The 22,843-nt window shown below is 40.2% G+C and overlaps 1 protein-coding gene across 4 annotated transcripts in view; it reads left to right on the top strand.

Annotated features, from left to right (window-relative positions):
- Positions 1 to 22,843, top strand: part of agap3 (ArfGAP with GTPase domain, ankyrin repeat and PH domain 3) — a 148,167-nt gene that overhangs the window by 48,725 nt on the left and 76,599 nt on the right. The window contains exons 1-2 of one of the 4 annotated variants that reach the window (XM_056737801.1): positions 18,224 to 18,781; positions 18,863 to 19,698. The exons of 1 other annotated variant lie outside the window; for it this stretch is intronic. In XM_056737801.1, the coding sequence (XP_056593779.1) occupies positions 18,237 to 18,781; positions 18,863 to 19,698 (1,381 nt within the window). In that variant the 5' untranslated portion in view covers positions 18,224 to 18,236. Of the gene's footprint in view, positions 1 to 16,476; positions 16,604 to 18,223; positions 19,699 to 22,843 lie in introns of those variants that run through there. 2 more of the 4 variants (XM_056737803.1, XM_056737800.1) reach the window with 2 other exon arrangements.

Below are 22,843 nucleotides of genomic sequence, written 5' to 3'. Positions count from 1 at the left end.
AAAATACAATATTTCATGGCTTTTGTCGTATCACCGTAGTGCCTAATCGTATGTAAATTCAGGAAATTGGATTCAAACCCAAAAATCTTTTCCCCCATTTTGTGTCCCCCTAACTTGTTCAGGAACAACGTTGTGTGGAATCATCGGTGGCATCGTGCTGGTAACAGTATGCTGATTCATTTAAAGGTATAGTTCACCATAAAAGGACAATTCTGTCATCATTTACATCATTTCAAAGCTGTGTGACTGTGTGAGCAAAACATGATGTTTTGAAGTATGTTGGTAACCAAACAGCAGCGATACCCATGGACTTGCATTGGTTTTGTGTCGATACATTAGAAGTGAATGGGTTCCGCCGTTCTTCGGTTACCAACATCCTTTAAAATATCATCTTTTGTGTTATGTGGACGAAAGGAGTACAGGTTTGAAATGTCAAGAGTAAAGTGAGTAACGGATGACAGAAGTTTCACATTTGGGTGAACTATCCCTTCAAGCCTGGATGATTCTTTATAACCTCAGAATGTCTACTTTAAATTTTGATTTTTAAGGTTGATTCGTTGTAAAATATAATATAAACATACTTGTGGCCGTACTGTTATTTAGGGCTGTTACGGTTATTAAATAATCTTCTCATTGTGATCGTTTGACCTCATCGCCATGGTTTCAGATCATGGCAATTATTGCACATCTCTGTAGAAGGAGCTGTAGTGCCTGCATACTGCATCATTTAGTGTATATATATTGAAACTGAGGTCCGGTAATACTTGTCAAATGTACCACCACAACACAGTCACTTAAAAAAAAAAAAAACATATTATAAAAATAACCTGCAGTACAATTAAATATAATTTAAACTAATCTCAGCGTGAAAACCTGTCTAACAAAATCAACATAGAATTAAAATGTAAGTGTATTCTTGCAAATGAGAAAAAAACAGACTAGAAGCATTTCTTTGGCTGATAGCATTTTAATAGTGGATTCAATTCACTACTGATCAATTTATATAATTTACAAGTGTTTGGCGGTTGTATTACTGACATGTAAAAGCATAATCCTTAAATACGTATATGTAACCCAGTTTTTTCTGATGTGTTTCCAAGAAAACTAATCTTATGTTCAGAACAATATGGTCGTTTCACAGCTAAATCAAAAATGTATAAGAATTAAATGTCAAAGCTCTAAAACAGACAATTATTCATCATAAACGCAATGATTTATTAAGTTATCATCAGACAGATTTCATAATCGTGGCAGCCGTACGGTAAAGACATGATTTTAATACCATGGTGTATATACTACAGTACTTTACAATTGGCATATTTTACCATTATGTACCAGGTTAGGCCTCTTAGTACTGTGAGGTGCTTTAAAGATACAATATGATCAATCTATAAAAGATGGTAATGACCCACTTGATCAAATGTGAAGAGTTCAGTGTGGTTTATAGTAAAGTGATGTGAGGTCATCTGATTTGTTTGAAAGAGATTTGAGCTAATATGAAGTTAATAAGGAATGCAAGGAGCTCTTTTTTTATCTTTTTGAGGAAACTATTGAGAAAGCTTTTTCTTTATTTGTATATGGTTATTAAAGTCGCAGCTTATCTTTAACACTTGCCGTGGGTTACAAGCCCTGTTTATACCTGTCTGTGAGACAAAGCGCCTTCCCGTTCTGTGTTTCCTCCTGTCTCTCTTCCCCGAGGAATAGCAGCGATAATAAGGTACAAACAGTCTGAATAATTCATGCGGCTGTGCTGTAGTTAACTTTCAAATTCGAGTTTTATGAATATAATATCCTTGAACCAACATTAGCCACTCCTTAAGTAAGACAAATTGGAAACTGTGTCGAAATCAGCCATGTCCTTTATACTAGTTTTATGATCTCCCGTATAAAACATATGTCCAATATGCATTATCATCCTATGTTAGTACAGTACATCAGAGCACTATGGTATTATCATGATTTCACGACTGAACCATGGTAAAGGCTTTATGAGTTCACCCACGAGTATGATCTTAAATGTAGCGTGACTGTTGTGTATTTTACTCTGTTATTAGATTCTTGTGTCATAGGAAATCTTATTTGTTCGAGTGTTTAAGTCATTTTACAGTGCATTTAAATGCTCTGCTGATGTTTGCTTATTTGCGTTTCTTCCAGGAAGTGTGTGTGAGGATGACGATTTGTTTTTGAGTGTTTTATGAACATCTTTAAAATTTGATTTCTCAGTGCAGACATATGTTGAGTTACTTGAACGTCAGTATGACTCATAATAACATTAAGAGTTTTTGATGCGCTTGGATCTTTTAGGAAATGTGATTCATCGTAAAGATCACCTCAGCTTGTTTTTCTGCCACGAAGATCGTCTGTGATTTAAAAGAAGTCTTGCTTTTTCAGATTCATCTGAGGCTTTTGGCTAATCTCGTAGATTGTTGTTGTTGTGTTGCTTGCCTTCGTTTTGCTTTTCCGTAAAATGACTGCAAATTAGAGAGAGATAATAGTATCAAGAGGTTTGTTGACTGGTCTAGAACACGTCATCCACACAAGCGTCACGGGTTCACAGTTCAGCAGAGCCATTGTGAGAGAGAGAGTTGCGTTAAGTTTGTTGACTCCAGTGGAACGGTTCATGGAGGCTATCAATACATCCTGGAAGATACTAGTAACGCATGGAGCTGCGACTAAACAGACCGACTGAGGTCAACTTCTAACCCATTTAAAGACGAAAGACATTTAATGAATAAAAAAATGAAAGAAATAAAGCATTTTAAGAGAAAACATAACTTCCTGGATCGATCTGAAGGCTCCATGAATTACGTGACGCTCCAGCGTTTTGGACTTCCGTTGGCAGAACTCTCTCTCTCAGTGGCTCTGCGGGTCAGGTGTGTGTACACTAACCGTTGCGGCATTTACTCTCATACACAATTGTTGTGTAAAATCTGTTGTTGGCTTGCTTATTAGTTTGTGTCGGGTTTCAAAACTTCACCCCCAAGAGCTCTACACCAATCACAATGCTAACGGTACACTTTATGCTCCCTTATTATCAGACATTGCAACGTTTTGTTTCTAACGTCAGGCATGCATATGTTTTATTTAGATACGGTGTAATCACAAGTGTGGTTTGCAAATTTAGAAATGCACATGTTCTCTGTAGCGTTGGTTGTAAAATTAGCCGTGCATGTTGGGTTTAGCTACATTGTGGCGTAAGAAAGCTGTCTTCAGACCAATAGTAAGGTTTCCAGACTCATTGTGTTAAATCATGTGGGCGGAAAACGCGGTTGCCGGTACCCGACGTGGTTATTTTCAGGACCTTTTCTGTAGTGTTACCTTAAATGTACAAGAAGATAAATATCACATTAGTTTCCTTGGTTTTCCTTTGTATTTTATCTCATAAAGTAAAAATGTTACTGAAATTGATCGTGTGTAAAGGCTTTGCGGTTAACAACATACACCAGAGTTTTAGGCTCTCTGGCGACATCTGTGGTCAACAAGTGAAATTGCAGCGACTAACTATAGGCAAAATAATGTAGCAGTCTGATTTTTCTGGATTAAATTCTCATATTAAGCTTCAGTTATAAAAGACAGTAAAAAAATCACAGCGTGCACCCGGCCTAAGTCATCTCTATGGCAACAGATGCAGAAACATCCAATCCAACAGATGTGGTTTAATGATTAGCCAATCAACAGTGTGGACAGTCAGTCCTGAAGATCAGATTTAAAGTACAAACCTGGAATGATGTAGTGGATGAATTGAATATTATGTGCTCTGTTGTGCTTTCTGACCCTTAACATTCGCCTTTGAGTTCCTTTAAAACACGATTTATGATATTTTTGTGCCCTTATTTCAAGAGCAAGCTTTCTGTTTGAAGCATGTCGTATTTGGATGCAGGAGGATGAGTTATTGCTGTGTTTGTTTATGAAGGATTTTATTGGTCTGTTTCAGCAGCTTACAGCTCCTTCAGAGCATCGAGGAGCCATTGGTGAGCCCACGCTCTTCTGCTAATTCTCTTCAGCTCTGTTCATCTCCCCATGATCCTCTGGCTGAGCTCCCGATGCATCCTTCCATCCATTCTCTCTCTCTCTCTCTCTCTCTCTCTCTCTCTCTCTCTCTCTCTCTCTCTCTCTCTCTCTCTCTCTCTCTCTCTCTCTCTCTCTCTCTCTCTCTCTCTCTCTCTCTCTCTCTCTCTCTCTCTCTCTCTCTCTCTCTCTCTCTCTCTCTCTCTCTCTCTCTCTCTCTCTCTCTCTCTCTCTCTCTCTCTCTCTCTCTCTCTCTCTCTCTCTCTCTCTCTCTCTCTCTCTCTCTCTCTCTCTCTCTCTCTCTCTCTCTCTCTCTCAAGATTCAAAGGAGCTTTATTGGCATGATAAAAGAAAATGTACATTGCCAAAGCACAAGATTAAATATAAACATGCAGAAATACAGATTAAGATCAAAAATAAGATAGAATAAAATTAAAAGTCTATAAGTAAAAATCTATATATATATACATCTCAATATAAACAGAAAAACAGTTTTAATTAAAGTTCTCAATAAGGGTGATAGTGTCAGTTTGTGTGTGTTGTCCTGTCAGTGTTGTGTTGTGTTGTGCTGCTTGTTCTTTGGTCGTGGCAGGACTTGACATATCTTGCAGCCAGGTTTGAGCTTCTTGACTTTTCTCCCAGTATGTATGAGATCTTGTCCTTTTGTTGAAACTGCTCAAAGTCTTTGTGTAAGTTTGTAAACTGGGGGAAGAATGTTTCTCTGATGTGTGTGTAGTTGGGACAGGAGAGGAGAAAGTGCAGCTCTGTTTCCACTTGATTGTGTGTGCAGTGTGGACACAGTCGCTCTTCTCTCGGTGTCCATGTGTGTCTGTGTCTGCCCGTCTCTACAGTGAGCTGGTGATCACTGAGTCTGTACATGCTCAACACTTTTCTTAGTTTAGGGTCTGATACGCTTGTGAGCTATTCTGACACTTTATATTCTCTCTTTAGTGACAGATAGCATTCCACTTTACTTTGCTGAGCTGTTGCTTCTGTCCAGTGTTTGAGATATTTCTCTTTTTGTCTTTTCATCATTTGGTTTAGTCTGGCTGGGGTTTGGGGTTGACTTGGGCATGTTTGGGGTTGTAGAGTTAGTTGTGAGATCAGTTGGATGAAGGGGTTTCTCTCTGGGCTCAGCTCTTGATGACTCTCTCTCTCTCTCTCTCTCTCTCTCTCTCTCTCTCTCTCTCTCTCTCTCTCTCTCTCTCTCTCTCTTCTCTCTCTCTCTCTCTCTCTCTCTCTCTCTCTCTCTCTCTCTCTCTCTCTCTCTCTCTCTCTCTCTCTCTCTCTCTCTCTCTCTCTCTCTCTCTCTCTCTCTCTCTCTCTCTCACTGTCTCTCACTGTCTCTCTCTACCTCGCACTCGCTCTCTCTCTCTTGCTCTCTCTGTCTTTCTCTCTCTGTCTCTCTCTCTCTCTATCCCTCTGTCTCTCCCTGTCCCTTTGTCTCTCTCTCTCTCTCTCTCTCTCCCTCTCTCTCTCCCTGTCCCTTTGTCTCTCTCTCTCTCTCTCTCACTGTCTCTCTCTCTCTCTCTCTCACTGTCTCTCTCTCTCTCTCTCTCTCTCTCTCTCTCTCTCACTGTCTCTCACTGTCTCTCTCTACCTCGCACTCGCTCTCTCTCTCTTGCTCTCTCTGTCTTTCTCTCTCTGTCTCTCTCTCTCTCTGTCTCTCTCTGTCTCTCTCTTTCTCTATCTGTCTCTCTCTCTTTCTCTCTCTCTCTGTCTGTCTCTCTCTCTCTCTATCCCTCTGTCTCTCCCTGTCCCTTTGTCTCTCTCTCTCTCTCTCTCTCTCTCTCCCTCTCTCTCTCTCTCTCTCTCTCTCTCACTGTCTCTCTCTCTCTCTCACTCTCTCTCTCTCTCTCTCTCTCTCTCTGTCTCTCTCTCTCTCTCTCTCTCACTGTCTCTCTCTCTCTCTCACTCTCTCTCTCTCTCTCTCTCTCTCTCTCTGTCTCTCTCTCTCTCTCTCTCTCTCTCTCTACCTCGCTCTCTCTCTCTGTCTCTCTCTCTCTCTCTCAAGATTCAAGATTCAAGATTCAAAGGAGCTTTATTGGCATGATAAAAGAAAATTTACATTGCCAAAGCACAAGATTAAATATAAACATGCAGAAATACAGATTAAGATCAAAAATAAGATAGAATAAAATTAAAAGTCTATAAGTAAAAATCTATATATATATACATCTCAATATAAACAGAAAAAAAGTTTTAATTAAAGTCCTCAATGAGGGTGATAGTGTCAGTTTGTGTGTGTTGTCCTGTCAGTGTTGTGTTGTGTTGTGTTGTGTTGTGCTGGTTGTTCTTTGGTCGTGGCAGGACTTGACATATCTTGCAGCCAGGTTTGAGCTTCTTGACTTTTCTCCCAGTATGTATGAGATCTTGTCCTTTTGTTGAAACTGGTCAAAGTCTTTGTGTAAGTTTGTAAACTGGGGGAAGAATGTTTCTCTGATGTGTGTGTAGTTGGGACAGGAGAGGAGAAAGTGCAGCTCTGTTTCCACTTGGTTGTGTGTGCAGTGTGGACACAGTCGCTCTTCTCTCGGTGTCCATGTGTGTCTGTGTCTGCCCGTCTCTACAGTGAGCTGGTGATCACTGAGTCTGTACATGCTCAACACTTTTCTTAGTTTAGGGTCTGATACGCTTGTGAGGTATTCTGACACTTTATATTCTCTCTTTAGTGACAGATAGCATTCCAGTTTACTTTGCTGAGCTGTTGCTTCTGTCCAGTGTTGGAGATATTTCTCTTTTTGTCTTTTCATCATTTGGTTTAGTCTGGCTGGGGTTTGGGGTTGACTTGGGTATGTTTGGGGTTGTAGAGTTAGTTGTGAGATCAGTTGGATGAAGGGGTTTCTCTCTGGGCTCAGCTCTTGATGACTTAAGGCTTTGTGATGGAGTGTGTCTGTGTCGCTGTTCTTAAGGTGTGTGTAGAATTTTAAAGCTCTTTTTTGTATTTTAATGATTAGAGGATACAGTCCTAATTCTGCTCTGCAGGCGTTGTTTGGAGTTTTTCTCTGTACCCGTAGAATGTTTTTACACATTTCTGTTTGCAGAATCTCTATTGGGTGTTTGTCCCATCTGCTGAACTCTTGGTTGGCGAGAGGACCCCAAACCTCACTTCCATACAGCGCGATTGGTTCTATAATTGATTGTATTATTTTCAACCAGATTACGGTTGGGATGTCAATTTTGATATTCTTTTTTATGGCGTAAAAGGCTCTTCGTGCCTTGTCTCTCAGGTCGTTCACAGCCTTGTTTAAGTTTCCGGTGTTACTAATGTTTATACCAAGATATGTGTAGTTCTTGGTGTGTTCTAGGGGCACGTTGTTTAGTTTGAAACGCTGATGTTGATTTTGGCTACTGGGCTTTTTTTGGAATATCATGACTCGAGTCTTCTTAAGGTTAACCGATAGGGCCCATGTTTGGCAGAAAGTGTGCAGGGTGTCCAGATGTTGCTGTAGACCTTCTTTTGTGGGTGACAGCAGCACCAGATCGTCTGCAAACAGGAGACATTTCACTTCGGTGTCTTGTAAGGTCGGGCCGGGTGCTGGTGACTGTTCTAGAGCTCCAGCTAATTCATTCATGTAAATGTTAAATAGTGTAGGACTTAGACTACAGCCCTGTCTCACTCCACGACTCTGGGAGAGAAAGTCTGTGTGCTTGTTGCCAATTTTAACTGCAAATGTGTTATTGGTGTACATTGATTTGATGATGTCGTAGGTTTTTCCTCCGATGCCGCATTGAATCAACTGAAGAAAAAGTCCCTCATGCCAGATTGAGTCAAAAGCTTTTTTGAAGTCAACAAAGCATGAGTAGAGCTTTCTTTTATTTTGGTTTGTTTCTTTGTCAATTAAGGTACGAAGAGTGTATATATGATCGGATGTGCGGTATTTGGGTTGGAAACCAATTTGACATTTTCTCAGGATGTTTTGGTTGTTTAGATATTGGAGAAGTCTGCTGTTAAGAATGTTACAGAGGAGTTTACCTAGATTACTGTTTACACATATTCCGCGGTAATTATTAGGGTCGAATTTGTCTCCACTTTTATGGATTGGAGTTATGAGACCTTGGTTCCAGATTGTGGGAAATATACCTGTACTAAAGATGATATTAAACAGTTTGAGGATGGCGAGTGTAAGTTTTTGGTCTGCGTGTTTAATCATCTCGTTTAGGATACCGTCGATACCACTTGCTTTTTGGGATTTAAGTTTTGGTATATTTTGTTCTAGCTCAGCGAGTGTAATTGGATAGTCTAAAGGGTTTTGGTAATCTTTAATTGTTGACTCCAGAGTGCATAGTTTGTTGTGTAGGTTAGTTTGTTCATGGTTCTTGTTTATTTTACTAAAGAGGTTTGAGAAGTGCTTTATCCATACGTCTCCGTTCTGAATGGGAAGATCTTCATGGTGGGGTTTGTTAAGTGTGTTCCAATGTTCCCAGAAGCGATTTGTTTCTAGAGATTGTTCAATTGCTTTTATCTGGTTTTGTGTATCTTGTTTCTTTTTCTTCCTTAGTGTTTCCTTATATTGTTTAACTTTTTCATGGTAGAGTTGGCGTGTGTTTACATTGTCAGCATCTCTGTGTTTCTGATTTGATAGAATTCTTACTTCTTTTCTAAGGTTTTTACACTCCTTATCAAACCATTTCTCATTTACAGGCTTTTTGTTTGGTTTTGTGTTAGTGGGTTTTAGGTCAGATAGCGTTGCAGATATTGTAAAAATTTGGTTAATCCTGTCTACTGCTAAATTTACACCTTCACTATCGTGTGGAAATGGGGTATCGAGGAATTTATTCAGTAGGATTTGAATTTTTGGTTCACGAGTTATGCTTTTGTATGTATCTTCGCAATTTTGTTTCCACCTGAAAGTTTGTTTTAGGGTATGGAGGTGAGCTTGTTTTGATGCCTCTGTGTTAGGTTTGGATCTATTGAGGTAGAGAGTGATTTTACTGTGATCTGACAATGGTGATGGTGGGCTGACTGTGAACGCTCTGAGGGAGTTAGGATTCAGATCCGTGATGAAATAGTCTACTGTACTGTTACCCAGCTTAGAACTATAGGTGTACCTACCGTATGAATCTCCTCGTAGTCGTCCATTGACCATGTACAGACCCAGTGTGCGACAAAGATGGAGAAGTCTTAATCCATTTTTGTTTGTTGTTTTATCGTAGTTCAGTCTTTGTGTATGTGTAGGTATGGAAAGGACATCTCCTCCTGGAATGTGTTTGTCTCCCTTGGAGTGAACTGAGTCTGACTCTTCGCCTGTCCTGGCATTTAGGTCACCGCAGATCAGAACATTGCCCTGTGACTGAAAGTAGTTGATCTCCTCTTCCAGGATCGTGAAACTGTCCTCATTGAAGTAGGGTGACTCTGCTGGAGGGATGTAGGTTGCACACAGGAAGATATTCTTATCTGTTGAAGTGATGGTCTTGTTGATTTCTATCCATGTGTAAAACTGGCCAGTTTTAATCATTTTTGTTGAGTTAGCGTATTCAGATTTATACCATATCAGCATTCCGCCTGAGTCTCTTCCCTGGGTGACACCAGGCAGTTTGACGGATGGAATGATGAATTCTCTGTAGTTTGTAGGGCGACCAGTGGGTCCGTCTCCTCTACTCCATGTCTCCTGTAGGATGAGGATGTCTGAGTTTTTTGTTTCAGAGCTGAAGTCTATGTTTTTGCTTTTCAGTCCAAAAGCAGATGACCTCAGGCCTTGAATATTCCAACATGATATTGTAAATGATTTGTTATCCATAAGTTATTAATTTGTTTAGTGCGGATTTTGTCTTAGTACAGTAGGTGTGAGCAGATTAGGTTCAGCATCTGATGGATGTCTTTTAGCTCGGCTGTTGGAGCTTGTGCAGATGTCGGTGTGGAGTTTCTGCTCACTGTCTGGGCATAGCTTAGGCTGCTGGAGTTCTGTTGCATATGCCGGGTGGGGGGTGTAGGCAGCAGGGGTGGTGCTCTGGTCTGTTGGCCTGGTCTCTCTCTCTCACTCTCTCTCTCTCTCTCTCTTCTCTCTCTCTCTCTCTCTCTCTACCTCGCTCTCGCTCTCTCTCTGTCTTTCTCTCTCTGTCTCTCTCTCTCTCTCTCTCTCTCTCTGTCTCTCTTTCTCATCCTCCTTAAAAGAATAAGTTACTCACCCTCATGTCAGGTCTATTTGATATGCTTTATTTTTATTTTTCAAAAACACTGAATGATTTATGAATCTTTAAGTAGCTCTTGGCATACAGGACACTTTAATGTGACCACAGCTGGTGAAGAAGACAAATACATGCCATTATAAATACCTTTAAAGAACAGACTTCTGGTTTATTGCTGATGTTAATCTTTGTCATGTTCGCATTTGTAAGAAGTTTGTTAATTTGACTTCAGAAGATGTTGAACTCGTATCCATTAAGTAAGCTTTGGTTAGACATCAAAGGTTTTTAATCATCCCCCATAAATAAAATGAATGTCATCTAAACCTGTTTGACTTGAAGACCGTTGTAAAGCATACATCATTGAGCTCCATTGACTTCCATTGTTTGGACACAAAACCATATATTCTCAAAATATCTGCTTTTGTGTTTTACAGAAGAAAGAGTCATATACATGTTGTCAATAAAATAGAAGTGAATTTAAATTTAAATGCAAAACGACTTCCAGAGAGCTCAGGGAGCAGTAAGCGATATAAATGAGAGTTTTTTGAGAATTACAGATTTTAATTTATTCAAAGATCACATGGCTTCTGTAAAAAAAACAAATGTACATAATTCTACGTCTGTTTTCTGTAGAAATCATGAGGGTAAGTAGACGACACGATGTTTATTTTTAGACAATTTATTATTTTTATAGTAATTTCTTTGATCTTGTTTTATGTCTGTTGCATTGTGGTTCATCATTAAAATGATTTCATACAACACGTAAGGCTTGCTGAAAAGTGTTATTTAACCCTCATAAGGTGGTGTCTCTTCCTTTGAGTCGATCCTAAACGTGACGTGAGGTTGAATCCACAGACTGACAGAGAGATAAATGCAGAGAGATGCGTCTGTAATATCTCTCTCCGTCTCTGTTCCCCGCCTCCCCCAGTTCTCCTCAAACCTATGATTTTCTCTGCAGTGGAGACATTGTGACGTGTGCAAGTTGGTGGAACAGCTGCATTTTAAAAAGCTTGACACCCACGCGCTCTCAAGACCACTACTGCAAGAACGTCTCACTACTACAGGCGATGTGAAACTGCGACATCACCCGCGTGTCTCGTTCTTCACATAGCTGCACCCTGAACACTGTACTGTAGATAGATACACACATGTTTACACATGTTTAATTATGTTTGGAGGGCATTTATAGTCTTATAATTAGGGATTATGCTTGGCCTTTGTGTAGGTTTTATTTGGAGTGTGTGATTGGCCCATGCAGCTGTCAATCATAGTGATTGTCCAATCTGCAATAAGTGTCTCATTCACTGGTGCTTTACCGGTTTACATGTGAGGTGAGTGTTTGAGTTTGTTGTTGTCTGAATTTTGAGGGGTTTTTCACTGGTGGAGGGCTGAGACATCCCTTAACTTTAGTCCAGCGTGACCGGATGATGTCATCAGTTGTCGTCTAAATAGATTTTTGCCATTGTTTCCGTTTAAGACCAGTTTCATTGATTCAGGTATCTGAATGAAAGTCATTATAATTCTGACACGCTTCCTTTTTGGTCCCGTGGAGACAGACGACAATTTTGATGCATGTTGTCATGGTAACGGAGGTGCGGTTATAGCTTAATGCCATAGAAACCTGATTTGCTTTTGTGTGTGATGTTCATTAATAGTTTATGAAGTAATCGGTCAATTATTAATTGTGGTTAACCGTTGATTAATATTCAGATCTGAATATTTACAGTGAGGGAAATAAGGATTTGATCCCCTGCTGAATTTGTAAGTTTGCCTGCTTGCAAAGAAACGAAGGGTCTATAGTTCTCATGGTAGGTTTGTTTTAAAGCGGCAATCCGCAAGTTCTCTTGAGTAAAAATAGCTGAAACCAATTATTGAGCAAGTACATGAAAGAGCGGTGTTTAAAACTGTCTCACTACCCTTGCTGGATTTGCCACGAAAAGCTTGTAATGATGCTTTGTAATTCGTCCTGTCGGGTCGTCTTTCCCAGAGATCCTTTTTTGGTGTCTTTCGTATATGCGTCATTTCATCACATTGGTACACAGAATGAAGAGGCTCCGGCTGAGAGCCCGCGTGTGGATGAGTGTGAAAGGCGGCGTATAGCGTGTTCTAACAACTGCTGGGTTGGATCCCATACGACGTTTACCATTATATTTGGCGCGTTTACTACTTTTAGTACATGCAGGGCCAAGAATTTATATTGGCAAGGCATTTCAAAGGTGGCTTGAACTCTGTGATCTGAAAGGACTGTAAACGATGCAGAGATGACTTTTATGTTTTCTGAACATGTAAGACATTTCAATATTTCAACAAATTGTTCATTTAATAAAATGAGCTTACAACAAAGACGTGACCACCCGCTTATTCTTTATTGGTTTGTCGCGCCATGCTGCATCCAGTGTGGACACAATTTGAGATTATAAAGGGTTCTAATGCGTTTCTAATGTCTTTTTTTTTCGTGTCGCGCCTGGTGGAGAAACGGTGTCAAATCAGTCTGAAAGTGCACTAGCAGTATATATAAGCACAGAAACCACAGGCCTATTGGCACCCATGGTTCCCTCTTTCTGGCGCTTGGACTCTCTTGGGGTCTGTCATTACTATTTGAGCACAATTGACGCACATTCATAACTAAATAACAAACCTGAGTAAACCACCAATGTCCATTAATGTAAGGCGGCCGTGAACAGACGGAGGTGCCCGGTTACATGTTTTTGGATATGGGCCCTGACTTGCTACGCCAGTGTATTGGAACATGAATTGGGAGGTCTCTGGGCTCAGCACCGGATATCCCCTCACTTTAGATCCGCCCCTGTGTACTTCACTTGATCAATTCACTAAAGCTATTTCTACAAATCATTCAGTCTCTGCAGGTTCACTTTCTGTATTAACTTGGCGTAGTAGTGCCGCTAAATAAAGCTGTCACTTCAGCTTAACCGTAATGCAGAGAATACAGAAATAGTGCTAAACGAAGCTTCTCATTCTAGCATCAATAACTGAGGAGGAAGATGGTGACTGTCGCGCCGTGATGGTTTCAAACCTGTTTGTGTGCGAGTTCACTCCTCCGCTGAGTCATTTTGTTCCATTAAAGTCGTTTCCAGCGCTTTAGTCACCCGCTCCACACGTAGTCATCAGGATGGCCCAAATAGCAGGCTGACAGTATCGCGGCTAAATCTGGTGTCGGCACCCGGGACACATGATCAGAGCGACGCATCCGCTGCCCGACACCTTCTGGAGTGATGTCATCAAGACCAGGAAGTGACCAGGATGATGCTTTTTAAGGGGAAGTGTGTCAGTTTCGCTTGACTTTATTATCCAAGCTTCAGGACGTTCCGCATGGTGATCTGACGTGACAAATCTCAGCCAATGGCATGCTTTGGGGGCGGGGCAATTACAGCTCTGGACAAATGCCAGTCAAAAATGTTGCAGTTGTGATTTGTGCCGGTGATGATAATAACTCTGATATAACAATGTCTTTATCTTTCTATTGGTTGCTGTCATTTATATGAAAGGATCTGTTTATTTTTGAGTTGCTGGCATTCAGAGATCCTTACTAAACATCAATCACACATTTATTTTCTCTCTGTGTCCCAGTGGGTCCTGTATGAGTTCTTTCATTTGTTCTGTGTTCTTGCCCCTCGGGGAGCATCTTACCTTACGTAACATGACAGTACTGTACCACACAGCTCCACGCCTGCTGTGTTTCTTCCACACGATCGCCGCTCACAGGAAACTCCAGCTTTGGGGATATTTTGGTGACCTGGACTGCTTGGAAAATTACATAACCTCACATAAACTCATTAACAATAGTCATTAGTTTAGAATTAGTGAGGCATTTGTTCAGGAAGTGAAAGTGATATTAGTAAAATCTCAGACTGATTTTTTATTGCACGTAAAGCCACAGTGGTGCTATCCTATATCCCTTACTTTTTTAAATTGGGTAAAATATGGTGACAGCTACTTGAAAACCAAGATGATAATATTTATACGGATGAAATCAGGTTTTAATGATGCTGGGCTTGATTTATGAACTGAACCAATGGGTGTTGTCTTGAGAGAGATAGCCATCTGCCCCCTGCTGGTGTGCATGTATACTGAAAGTTGCTCATTCAATGGAGCATCATTTTATGTTTGTGAAAAATGTGCATGTCAAATATTGGGATTAGGATTTTTTAGGTTGCATTGAGGCGTATCTGTAAATCTACTGGTTTACTTAAAGCTCTGTCAACATTTCTATGCAAAGGTTAACAAGTTAAAGGAAGAGTTCAACCTAAAAGGAAAATGAGGACATCATTTACTCGCCCTCGTGTCATTTAAAAGCTGTATGACTTTTTTCTTCTGCAGAACACAAAGAAAATATTTTGAATAAGCTTAGTAACAGAAAACCGTTGGTCCACACTTGGACTTGCTTTGCTTTGTGTCCATACAATAGAAGTGAAGAGGTACAACGAGTTCCTGTTCGCCAACATTCTTCAGAATATCTTCTTTTGAGTTTTGCTGAAGAAAGAAAGTCCTACAGGTTTAAAATGACAACAGGGTGAGTAAATAATGACGGAATTTGCATTTTGGTGTGAACCATCCCTTTCAGTCATGTAGTCCTATAGCTTTTGATTTAGGAAGAGCACATTGCTGTTTTCATTAGAGATGTTGAAAGGCCAACACAGCTAATTCAAGTTGCAGAATGATTTCCGAAGGTTTTAGAAGTTATGATATTTCAATTTATATTAAAACTTTCATTTTTAAAGGGTACTGTCACTTTAACTGGAATACTGATGTAGGCCTGTACACACAGTTTTAGGTTTTGGAAATGTTGTTTTAAACTCGATGAATGTTTAGATGTCTTTAACTTACATTTTTAATGTTCACAGAGATTTTAGTGTTTGTCGGGATGGCAATGTTTGTCTTCATGAGCACTACACAGTGAAGATTTGACAGTTGAGTTTATGTCCAGAGTTTGTGTTTCAAGTGATGAAGTACATCATACAGGCACTCGAAATCCACATTAAAAATACTATAGTGTACTATTTTAGTAGAAAGTGTATAAAATCCATTGTGTCCTTGATTGTAAAGTATGTACTACTGTTCATGAATTCACTGTAGATAACACTACATGACACTGTAGGACACATTGAAACAATGTGTATATTATTTACAGTATACTACAATTTACTATAGTAAACACTTAACCATACTCCAGTATTTTTCATGTGGGTCAAACATCATGTGTTTTAGAAAATCAAGTTTGACTGCATTGCGATGGGTCTGTCCGTTTCCATGGTAACAGATTGGCAAGTCTCTTCAGAGTTGATGCTAGTAGATGATAACAAAAAGTAGAATGTATTTGAAAGTAAGGGATCTGGGCTTTTGTGTTTTGGTATTTGTCGTCGGGCTCATTTTGATTGGCCATTGGACTTCTTTGATGCGCAGATCTGGCAACCCTGAGAAACATCAACATTAAAGCGAGGGGCATTGGCACGCTACATGCACAGTCTTGCCGTGCATATATATTTAAATTAAAGCTAGAAAGGCTTGACAATCTGACCGTAATGGCTTTGGCTATTTTAATTAGACTGGCAGACCAATTTCCAAAGAGTCGTGATAAAGGTACTGCCTAAGGGTGGAAAAGCCATTCGCAAACGTGTTTTCTTATGGTCTGTATAATTAAATCGCTATAAATGATATCTAATGCTATGTGTTTGCTATGCAACCTTGCAGGGGCGAAATGTTCTTTTCCTTTCATCCGTCAGCGTTTGCGTTTATTTAGCAATGCAGACAGTAACGCCATCGGCATTGTAGTTTTTAATGAAATCGTAATGAGATGTCGAGTGGATTTGGTCTTCGTTCGCTTTCTGCGGGACCTCGCCAATTAAACGCACTTCATTAAAAAGACACGTGTGTAGTTTCATTCGGAAATGTTGTCATGTAGTAGACGGTATCATGTGGTAAGACCTGAAATATCAGTGAAGTCCAGATACGTCAGAGCATTGTAGAGATACCACAACTTGTTTTGATGGGGCAACTGTGATTTTCTTTTGAAATCCTCAGTTTCTTATGTGTGTATGTTTACAGCGTTATGGGAAGAGATTTGGTTAAAAATTAGATTAATCCGGCTTTAGATTTAGGTCAGTGAGTGACATGGTAGACCCATTCTCCTTTTGAAGGATTTTAGACATTAGACACCTTTCCTGTACCTGAAACTGTCTGCCTCCTCCTCCTGAAACATTTTTGACATCTGACGGAGACAATCTCTGTCAAAACATTTCCAAAACGACTGGTTTAAGATGTAGAAGATAGGGATGAGGTAGACTTGATATTTGGGATGGTGATGGCCTGGTTTGAAGGAAATCCGCACAGTTTTATCAAGTCATGATGATGTGCTTTGGAGGGCGACGGCGGACTAGGCAGTGTGCCGAGAAGGACTGTTTGATCTCTGAGGAGGTTACGGGGTTGACCAACCCCTTCGCCGTAGATGCAGGTAATAAATCCCACTTCAAAGATGTTTTATGAGTACAGGTGTTAACTGAGCAACATGTAGTGATTCACGTTTCAAAGACAAATACTCTACAGTCATGTGGCATTGCTTGTTTGGCATCATTTAATACATAGCTGAAATGTTTAGTGTTCTTTTAATATTCAGAAATCTTCATTTGTGGTTATATTGGTCTTAATGATTATAACAGAATCATACCCCGCCGATTAGATATATGTACTTTTTTTATATCAAATAATTTGTAATGTGTTTTTTTCCATATTTGTTGTGAATTTTCTAGAGGTCTTCATACAAACCAACATGCTTTCCTTTCGATGCGTAGTACCAGCATTTCAACATTGGTTGTTGAGTTTATTCTGTTTATTCTGTTTATTAGTTGTAGTTATACTTGGCCTATGGGGTAGTTTGCACTGGAACCACTTGTGGGAGCTATTTACAAGCCTAAAATCTGCCTCATTCTGGTTCATTTATCATTTACTTTTTACATGGTACGACCCAAAACAAAAAAGTCTACCATGTGAAACTTGGACTAAAATCAGGCAACATCTTCTTCCTTAATAACGATATACATTTCATACTCAATCCTAGAAAGGCGTCTTATGAACAAAGCAAAGTCATTGCTTATATGTTAAATTATTTTTAAATTCCCAGAATGTAGACTGCTTGTATGCTTCTGCATATCCATTTAGTGTCATTGGCACGTTTTTCTTTACTCTCCATCATCTTTTCTCTGTAACGCTTAGAATCTAACAATCATCCACATCTTCTGAACATGTGGTGTTGTCATGTGAAAACTTTTAAATGACATTTTTGTAGCATAGTCAAAAACCCAGAAGACAACTGGGGAATTGTTTGGCAACTCATCCCCCCCCCTCGGTGCATAGAGCGCCCCGTTTTGTTTGCCAATTTCTGGGTTGTTAAATTGGATGAGGAAATTTGCAAGGGAGAGAAGGGAGGGTACGAGGGAGAGAAAAAAACAAGAGCTGGAGGCTCTGGCAGAGGGAGGTCCTACAAAATGCCCTTTTGCTTAAATTCTTTTTTGAATGGTAGAAATTGTTGGTAACCTCGCTGAAAATACCCCATGCATCAAACGCCCGCTTTTTCATCTCCGGTCCCAGCTGTAATTCCCACAAGGATTTCTCTCCAGGTGCCTTGGCAGATTGTCCACAAAAGGAAACAAAGGATTCCGCTCCTCGTTTTACTGTTATCCTTGGGACATGTGGTAGCAGCTTGAAGTTTGAACAGACCCTTTGGTCATGCCAAGAACTTGAGCATTTTCCTGCACCACTGACTTCGGGAGTGTAAACATCTTTTTTTGACTGCAAGAAAAGACATAAATCTACTTGATCTCTATCTAAATTTATCGCTCCGATGAGCTAAGGTTTGTGTTTCAGAGAGTGCTCTGATTTTCCCCTTATAATCTTCTTTAAGGTGAAAAGTTGCAGTGAGGTCATGCCGGGGCTTGTTTGAAGTCCCCCCTCCCTTTTTTTCTTACTCGGTCTCTGGCTTTCTCAAGTCAGAGGTGATGGATTACGCTTGCTTTTGGAATGTTGCCCAGAGGTGAATAACCGAGGGTTGTCGAGAAACCATGCTGCAGATGTGATTTCTTTAGTCCTGAATGGGACTCCAGGAGAAGGTGCGACCTCCAGGGATGAGAGGAGAGGCTGAGCTGGCAGTTGCAAAGAACGTGAGAGTAAACGAGGGCCATGCAAAGCAAGAGGCGGATCCGAGGGAGGACCGTAAAGAGAGCCCGGGGCAGAGGAGGAGTTCAGCTGGAACGCTCTACATGCAGCCTTACCTGAACAGCACAGGCGTGAAAGGGAGTGGGGGGTGGAGGAAAGGGGAAGTACTAAGAATGAGGATGGACAGGTTGCCTTCATTTCTCCAGGACAGCTGTGTGCAACAGTCGTCTCCGAAGGACTTACACTTGACTGGGGTAGAAACATGGGTCAAGGAAGTTGAAGTCTGCCACATTCCTGTTGAGGAAATAACCTGTGATGATATCAAAGAAACAGAAGAGAATGCGACGCAACCTAATGAGGTGGTCTTGCGGAGGCCTGCACATGGGCTTTGGCTCCTGGGCGGTCGAAGGGCGCTGAGCATGTTTGTCTTCCCGGATGACCGTCGTACACAGCAAGGCACGAGGAACAACCACCAAGAAAGGTTTAGTAGACCCCACAGTGTTTGCATGTTAGCGGCTCCCAACTCTTGCAGTCTTTCACCGCCTGCCTCTTTTCCCAACAGTCAAGGTTGTCCCGATGTCTTCCAGCGGTGTAGGACGAGACGTGCCGAACTGCGTGCGATAGACGGTATCAAACCCGACATGCCTCCATCTTTTAACCTTCTTCCTCATACACAAGAAGAACCTCCCATCCGTCGGAGCTTGAAAAGCAGTGGCAAACCACGGCCTGTTAGCATGACTGTTCTTGAGCTCAAAGAGTACAGGGAAGAACTCACAAGCCATACTTCCACTTCTAGCTTGCCACGTCCAGGCTTCCGCTGGAAATGGTTTGGACGTCAGACACAACTAAAGGACGAGATGGCGGTGCCAACATCGGCGAGGCAAAAGGAACCCGTTGTCATCAAGGCTGAGGTACCGAAGACAACGTTTGGGTCATTGCGACGGACCTTAAGCCTTCGGATAAGGCGCAATCGGAACCAAGCGGAGCAGGAGGATAGAACCGGACGAAGACGCACTTCAAGTATCGGAGAAAAATCGATGCAATCCGCTCACCCGTTCTCTTATTTGACTGGTAGGACGTTAGCTCCAACACATGAGCAAGATGAAGAGCAAGGAGCCACACAGTACATTCAGTTCCAAACTCGGGGCAAGTTATCGGTCATGGAGGTCCCACTCCGTCCTGCCAAACTCACCCAGCCCACCAAACAAACTCCGTCAGAAAGAAGTTTTTGGCAGCTTATTGCTAATCGTTTTAGGAAAAAGGAGCCGTTGTCCGGCAACAGATCTGAGATTTGCTCTGAGAGCCAAATGGTTGGCAGCCACCCCCCTGCGAGGAATAAAAAGCCAGATTCGGTTGCTATAGGGACCCTACCTGGCACTGGCTTTCACAAAGGTCAAGGTAAGTTGTGTAAAATGCATAAATTTCGTCCCACACCCTGGGTCTGCTTTGTCAGAAGAGGGCCCGAATGTAGCCTGGAGAGCAGGACAAATTGATTAAATATTAAAGTGATATTGAAGGGTTGGCCTGGGCTGCACCTACAGGCATAATAAGAGGTTAAATGCATTATTCAGTCTGAGTGCTTTGGCTCTGTTGGAGTGTGCGTGTGTGCTTCAGCTGTTAATTGGCTCCGAGAGGAGTTTTCTTCCAGCGAAGGTCTGAGCCGCAATTGAATTAGGAAGCAAAAAAGCATCCATCAAATCTCTTATTCATTAACACGTTGAGGGTAAACAAACGGACTGCTTGAATGAGTGGAGGATGGATGACTGACGGATATAAATAAAGGGAGAGAATAAATGAAAGATGCAGATTTACTTTTTGAACCCTTCTAAGCAGTTTGAGCATAACTAGAATTGTCTGCCTTGTGGAAAACATTTACATTTATGCATTTGGCAGACGCTTTTTTCCAAAGCCACTTGCATTGCATTATCCTATACATTTTGTTTCTAAAATGTCTGAGGGACGAGATGTTCTCATACGTCATCTCAACCCACGTGTACACAAACAACGCAGATGGTTTAGGTTACAACATATGCAACCGCTGCATGCATGAAACCGCGTGTCCTTTCAGATCTTGATTAGTTTTGTAACATCAAGTGTGACAGTGGTCTTTTTATACCGTTGCTTTGTGTCACTAACATGCCTCTGTTGTTGTTAATCAGTGAAACATTTTCTGCAATTGCAACTTGAAATATTTACGTTTTCTTGAGCCGTTGCAGTTGAGACGTGGTGCTTCCATAAACTGCCAGGTGGTGATATATCATTTGAATTAAGTGTTTGTGAACACAAGGCGACTGAAATGTCAGCAGAGAGTAGACGGCAGTAAACGAGTGTTTTTGTAGAGTTAAAAGGACATCTCTTAGGAATGGAAGAGGGCAGTGTTGACAGTCATTACTCTCTCTCACTCTCACTCAAAAAAATGCTCATACAAAATTCAATATTTATACTTGAGAATATAAACATACTGGACTGCAAAAAAAGTTGTAAAACTTATTTTCTAATATCAGTTATGTTAACATCTTTAAAAACAGCATTTATTTACTTAAAGGGGAAGTTCATCAAAAATACAAATTTAGTTTTATTCACTCCTTTGATGTTCAAAACTGACTCTGTTTTTTCTGTGGGTCGCAAAAGAAGTTATTTTGAGAAATGTCTCATTGGTTTTGTTCATACAGTGAAAGTGAATGGGGGTCAATGGTGTTTGATGACCGACGTTTTTCAAAATATTTTCTTTTTTGTTCTGCACAAGATGGTCACACAGGTTTGGAAAGACATTATCTTGCTTTCTGAGAAATCTGTTTCTGCTAAAAAAAAAACAGGTATAAGAAAATTTTAAACAAAATAACTAGTTTAGATTTCTCTACAGTCAAGACTTTGCTTTTCCTTCCTAAGGGAATGGATCTTGTTTTACAGATGTTTATTTAACTCTGTGTGTGGACAAAAAACAAGTGAAAAATGTGTTGTGTTGTGTATATTGTATTGTATTGTACTGAACACACTTCTCACAGATGACTTGTACATGTGCTGTGGTGTTAGTCACTTTTCTAACGAAGATAACGTATTAAGCGCCGTTTACACCCTCTGTGTCTACTCTCAAGTTTATTTTCTTCGGTTGCTATGGAAACTGTTCTCCCCAAATGGGTTTTTGTTTGCTGAAGGTGACTGACAACTGGAATTTAGGTGTGTTTGGGGAACTCGAGGGCTTTTGGGCCAAATCTGAGGTGTGTGCAGAAGAAGATTGGATTGCGTGTCATGTCCCTGCATGTCCTGGTAGTTTTACTTCTTGGATCACGACTGTTTTCTGCAGCTCTGAGTTCTTTGTGTTTATGCCCGGAAGGCTTTAGCTTCCTTCACCTGTTTCTCAGATCGGGGGTCACGTGACGTGGCCTCGGGGTCGTGTCGGATGGGTTTAAATAGCTGAAGAACAGGGTTGAGGTGTGTGTGGTCACTTCAGATCCGTCACTGCTCTTATCAACTTTACCCTTGCTTTTATTAGAGAAAACATGTTCTTTTGTTGTGGATTGATTAGCAGTTGTATAATCAGCACAAATAGCAAAGTTGAGTTTACTGTAGCAAAACCATGGTGAATTTGTGGTTACCATAGTAACCATGCTTTTCTGATATTTGTTGTAAAACCCATGGTTCATTGTAGTAAGGGTGTGTCCTGCAAATGAGGTGTGCTTCCTTCCAGCCCACACAAGAACAATGTCTGTGTAACTTCTTTATCATTTACAAAAAACTATATTTTACCTCTTAATTTTGATGTTATGAAAAAATATAGTATCCTATCATGTAAGCTATACTATAGTACATATTAAAGTATACTAATATTTACTAAAGTTTATCAATTTACTGTTGTTAATTTTACACAATTATTTAGTATTTACTTAGAATATACTGTAGTATAATTATTATAATATCAAATCTTTACTTTTTAGGGTTAGGGTTGGATGAATTTGAATTTAATCACTATATTATATTACAGTGTACTGCAATTTACTCCAGTTTGCTATACTTAAGTGTGATATGTTTTTTATGTCTGCAAAGGAGGTGCACTTCTTTCCCGCAAACAAAATTTATTTAATCAAATTTGATCAAAATTACGTTTTTTGGATGTTATGAGAAAAGATCATAGTCTAATAGTACTATTATATTTAGTATTTTAGTGTTTTAAACCTTACTTTAGTAAATAATATGTTTTTACTATAGTATACTTTTGCATAGCGAACTGTACTATATTACAGTATTCTGTAAGGAGGTGCACTTCTTTCCAGCTCACACAAGAATAATAGCTTTGAAAAGTTTAACAAATAAAACATAATTTGTTTTTACAAAAGTAAGCTTTTTTGATTTGTTCTTTAAAAAATGATAGTATCTTAAAGTATATTTTCTATATATTTTTTTTTAAACCTTACTAAAGTAAATATTAAAGTATACTATACTATAAATAATCACTGACGGTGTGATCAGGACATGAAGTGGAGGGTCTTGAAGGGGCTTAATTCACCATAACAGCCGGCTGCTTGAACATTATCTTGCTTATTAC

The sequence above is a fragment of the Triplophysa dalaica genome, chromosome 23 (assembly GCF_015846415.1).
Source record: "Triplophysa dalaica isolate WHDGS20190420 chromosome 23, ASM1584641v1, whole genome shotgun sequence".
Lineage (NCBI taxonomy): Eukaryota > Metazoa > Chordata > Actinopteri > Cypriniformes > Nemacheilidae > Triplophysa > Triplophysa dalaica.
Note: the sequence above shows the minus strand (reverse complement) of the source record. Positions and strands in the feature narration are given on the sequence as shown.